At 49.2% G+C, this 5,259-nt stretch overlaps 1 protein-coding gene across 1 annotated transcript in view; it reads right to left on the bottom strand.

Annotated features, from left to right (window-relative positions):
* LOC103768852 (receptor-type tyrosine-protein phosphatase S-like) overlaps positions 1–3,440 on the bottom strand; it is a gene marked incomplete at both ends in the record, with an annotated part of 18,904 nt that extends 15,464 nt beyond the window's left edge. The window contains 2 exons of the mRNA XM_008936009.1: positions 2,226–2,367; positions 3,295–3,440. Coding sequence (XP_008934257.1) covers positions 2,226–2,367; positions 3,295–3,440 — 288 coding nt within the window. The remainder of the gene's footprint in view (positions 1–2,225; positions 2,368–3,294) is intronic.
* Between the last annotated feature and the right edge of the window lie 1,819 nt (positions 3,441–5,259).

Here is a 5,259-nt window from a genome sequence, read left to right as displayed (position 1 = left end):
CCAACCAAACCAGTTCTGTGATTCTACATGTACACATGTGGATGTCTAACTGTGATGACAACAGCTCAGCCAACAGGCTGCAGAATCCCTGGAAAGCCCATCCTGCAGAGTGTGTCACAGCTGGGGCCCAGGTTTCCAGTATGCCAAGGTAACAGCTTCTGCCAATGACAGCTCCCATCACCTCCAAGCTGTGGAGCAGCCCCCACCTTTATGGTAAACATAAAGTGAGGGAAGAGAGACAGAAAGGAGGAGGAGGCCTTGCAAGGAAAGATAGAGAAAAGACAAACAGGAGAGTGGGTGACTGCAGAAATGGGGAGGGAAGGGAGAGGAGTAGATGTCAGCACGCCAACTTTGTCGTCGTGGAGATCAGTGGATCTGTGCTTGGTCCTTTTAACTTCCCCAGCACTTAAAAATGCAGCTGAAGATGAGACAACCTCTGCTGTGTGCAAGCTACGGAAAGATTAAGGGTGGAACAACTCAAACTGAGCAGGGAAAGGGTGGAGAGTGCCTTAAAAATGCTGTGAGAATGCAGGGGATCTGTGAGGGCAGCAGCTGGGGACAACCTTCTCTCTTGTACTTAAACTCAAGGAGTAGAAACTTTGAAAAGGACAGCAGGGGAACTTCTCCCAGCAGTCACAGTTCCCAAGGAATATATGGGAAGAAGGGTGAAAAACAAGACTCCCAGCCCCCTGGGATAACCACAGCTAGACACACTCCTGCCACGTGGCACTGTTCCAGCCTCCTGGCAGATACATCCCACCACGTACTGCTAACAGAAGGGTAAATGCCATGCCAGGCAAAGGAGCTACCCAGAGACTAGAGTGCACCTACACAAATCTGTCAGGCACGACTGGACCAAGGGCCTGCCTGCTCCCAGGCAGCCAGCACCCTGACAACACACAGCCTGCCAGGTGGGCAGCAGAAGGGATATTCCCTGCTACAATGGGAGGTCAAGGGCTTTGCCATGTGCCCTTTATGTCTGGGCTTTATTTACTGCTGTATGTTGGGGATTTGCACACAAATTTCACTCTGCACTATTAAGGATGTGCTCACTGTCTGTTCAAACAAAAGGATTTAAGATGCTCTTGGAGAGGATGCTGAAATGGCTGAAGGAAAAGCAACTGGCACAGAGGCAGAGCTGCCACTTGGCCTCACGAGGATCACACGGTGCCTGGAGCACCTAAAACTGCTGCTAGCCACACTCAGTGCAGAAATAATGGCTCCCACTGCAAGCAGCCCTGTTCAAAAGCCAAGGCTCTTCTACAGCCCCTCCTGTGGGTGGCTTCACCAACAGCCAACGCTCCCAAGCCCAGCTCCCCTCAGGAGCTCCTGGGCAGGTACCCACCACAGCATCACCTGCACTACCCTGTGGTTTGAACAGACAACACCACCCATCTCTTCCCCTCAAGTGGGTCAGTTTTCCAAGCAGCCCAGCTCAGGGTTTCACAGGGTGACTTTCCAGATCTGCAGGGTAGAACCAGTGAACATCCAGAGGCACCCAGAGCATATTGTTCCCTCCCCCACATCCAGTTCAGGGAGCGTGTTTCAAACAGATGACACGAAGGAGGCATCCGTGTAAACATCCTCTGCAGTGGGGACAAGGGAAAAAAAGAACCAGAACAAAATGGAGAGGGAAACTGTTTGGTTTTTTTTTTTTTTTTGAGAATGCACAGAGCCAAGGACCTCTACAAAGAGAGAAGATGCCCAGAAGGGCAGAATAAGCATCCTGCATGAGGGAAGAGGCTGGCATTGCTACCAGCAGTGTGAGAGGTCATGCAGATCCATCACCATCTACAACTCAGCCCATGAAGTGACTCCTCAGTGAACAAGGTTTTCTTGGGTGCCTGGATGAATGGTGCCACATTTCTGAGGAGAACCATGGGCAGTTTCTGGTGCTGCTCATAAACTTTGGGAAGGAATTTTTATTGGAGGGGAGGGAAGATCATAGAGTCATGGGATAATCCAGGTTGGAAAGAACTTCAGCAGATGATCCAGTCAAACCTCCTAGAGTGGTCCAGTTTTAGCTTTCTTTCTTACACAGCAATTTTCTGGGGTAATAACAGCAAACAGATCTGAGAGGTCAGAACAAACCAAATAAAAAAAGGAAGACTTTTGCCCTGGCCATGCTTTTTTAATCAACCTTCCCATCATCTGAAGGAAGGGAGAAGCTGCAGGTCCCTTCTCCCCAGCAACACTGACACATGGCAGGCAGGCCTGCTCCTTACCTCGGAGGACGGTGAGCTTGGCATGGACAGTGACCTCCCCGTGAGGGTTTTGGGCAACACACTCATAAATGTTCTCATCCCGGGGAGTCCGGAGGGGCTGGATCCTCAAGACAGCACCTGCACTTTCATCAAATTCAATTGTCTGCAGGGAAGAGAGACACACAAATATGGTCAGTCTCCTTGCTTTGCAAGCAGAAGGTTCATTCCTGCTTCTAAGGGAGGGACCAGCATGTACACAAGCAGGTACACTCACCACCAGCAGCTGCCCCACAACCCCCTGCACACAACCAGCATGCTCCACTTGTCTCTCCACCGACCTCCACTGCCCCATGCCAAACCCCATCCCTGCCCCCTGAGCCACCCAAGCTGCTGTGAACACCTCAAGTGCTCTGAGGGAATGAGCCGTGGGGATGGTGTGTGCAGGGTGGGTGTTCAGAGCACAGCCCTGACAAAAGGAGGAGGAAACAGACCAAGAGAAAACAAAATAAAACTGAATCCCCGTCTTGTTCCTCCATCTGCACGGGCAGCTGACACCACAAAGCTCCTCTCAGCACACAGCTGCCTGGCGAGGCTGAGTCCCACAGCAAATTCCACAGGATGACCTCCTAGTCCTTGTTCCTCCACTCTCATTTCTATCTAAACAATGCCAATTGCTCGGCTCTGTGTGCCAGCAACTGTAATGTTTACTCCAGGCTGTCCCAGGGTTAAAATAATGAGCCAGGGATGGGTATGAAAGGTGCATTTACAGAGCTGAAGCACTACCAGCATAGCTGGGGTTCCTCAGGGAAGGAAGGAGGCAGCTTTATATTATATCCCAGGAGAGGAAAAACCCAACTAAACAAAAGCAAAAAACTCCAATAGTGTAAGTGAGCCAAGTTCCTCTTGCTTTGGAACAAACCCAACTGTTGACAGAGCCAAGAGCTTGCATTTCACTCCTTCTGCTGTTAAAACTCCTCCCCTTCCAATTACTGTCACATCTGAGAATGGTCAAAGAAGAGTGCTGGCTGGTTTGTGTCAGTCTCTCCCTCCTCCTACATGGACAGGCCCAGATTTCAAGGACATCTCTTACCTCAAACCTCTGAGAGTTCACTTTCTTCCCTTTCTTGTTCCAGGTGACACGTGGCTTTGGGTCTCCAGTTGCTTGGCACACAAAGGAGGCCACCCCTCCTGACACACCAATTTGGTCCACAGGTTTTTTAATGAACACAGGGGGACCTTCAAGAAAAAAAAAGAATTATCATTGGCAGAAGGAAGACAAACTCTAATAAACCCTGTTTATAATTAACAGTAGCATCATCACTGCTATTCTCCAACAATTCCAGATGAAATTAAATCTCCCAGCCTTTCAGGAACAGTCTTTGTGTCCATTCTATATATGAAGGAGCCACAGCACAAACTGATTAAGGGCCTGAGCCTACAAGAGAGATTTCAATGTGATGGCATTGCAAAGCCTCTCTCACTTCTGAAGAGTGGACTTGTAAATGTTTTGTGCAAGGCCATCTAATGGTCATCACCAAAAACTGGTCAAGCTGAAAACATCTAGAAACACTGGATGGCACTCCCCAGATCTCAGCAGACCACCAGAACACCAAGGAATGGGGGAGATTTATAGGATCATACCCAAGGCAGGGGAAGAAGCTGGGAGAAGGGCCATAGAACAAGTGCAGCAGGAACCTGGTACATGGACATCTTGAGGATGATGGTGTGAAACAGGCTGATACCAGTCACTTTAGGATGTGAAACCTCCTTGGCTTGCAGTACCTCTGTTCCCATCTGCAAATCCTTTCTCTGGCCCCCACTGGTAACGTTGACACAGCAACAGGTATCTCATCCCTTGGAACAGCCAAACTGATACAGCCCAACACACAGAACTTGTGATCGTTTCAAAACAACCCTGTTGTCAAGACCAAGAGGGTGGCAGCCAAGTCTGCAGCCTGCTCCTGCAGCTCCTCCTTCCCCTCTTCTCATCCTGAGACATCTGAGAAAGACAAGGAATTCTCACTGCTGGAGGAAGGAGCCAAAAGCTCCTCCAAGTCCTCTCACAACCAGATGCTCAAAGGTGCAGCAATGCCCCAGCAAACACACTCAGAGCCTGGGGCTGCATTTCAGCCAGCCTGGACCCAAAGGAACAACACTCGAGCTCCCAGCACCTCTCCCTCACCCCCTGCCACTCATTTCCACCCACATCCGAGTGCCTCCAAGAGCACCTCTGCAAGGAGGGGAGAAGATGCTGGGATGGGCTTTCTGACCGAGGAAAGCATCGATGGCCTTCTCATGAGAGGAAGATGGGGCCAGGAGTGTTTACGCAGAGCCCATATTGCCTCCGTCCTCAGGGAATCCTCCTTCCGTGCTCTAACCTGTTTTCCCTGCATAGCTTCCTCTCATCTAGTTAGTTTAAAATTTATTGAAATATTTAAATCACAAGGCCGCAGCTGTGTTCAAATAAAATCACTCAGATCATAAAGTTGCCGTCTGTTATTCTTGAGAAAAGCAGAGCACATGACTCTGAAATCTGTGTATTTATACGTACATACGCAGAGTCTATAAAATAAGATGTAAACAGCCTAGTGAAGAGCTGAAGAAGAGGGGAAAAAACATAAAAGAGGGGAGTCTCCAAGGTCTTTTAGGGGTGGAAAGACAAAAGGAAGCGTTTTCTCCTTCCCTGCCTGGCGTGGCCAGCAGTATATAAATAAAAGCCACTGAGCAAGCTCATGTGATGCAATCAAGCATTTGTTTCCATGCTGGAGGTAAATACAATTTGCTGGAGCTGTTTACGACCCACCGAACGCCGTGTGTACAAAGCATCCCATTTATAAATATCCAAATCTATATTTAGAGGTCAGAGTCTTCTCTGCAATGTTACAGCTAAAGGTTATCAAGCAGGTCCCACTGGAGGTACTGGCATTGGGGGATCTGGCTTCCATCTGAGAAAGGCAAACCTAAAACTTTGCTCCAGGCTAAAATATAAACACTCACTCTGCCCACAACCTGATTTCCTTCCTCTCTTCTCCTCAGGTCAATATCTGACGAGCTT

The sequence above is a fragment of the Merops nubicus genome, unplaced genomic scaffold (assembly GCF_000691845.1).
Source record: "Merops nubicus isolate BGI_N331 unplaced genomic scaffold, ASM69184v1 scaffold482, whole genome shotgun sequence".
Lineage (NCBI taxonomy): Eukaryota > Metazoa > Chordata > Aves > Coraciiformes > Meropidae > Merops > Merops nubicus.
The sequence above is the reverse complement of the archived record's forward strand: the minus strand, read 5'-3'. Positions and strand labels throughout refer to the sequence as shown.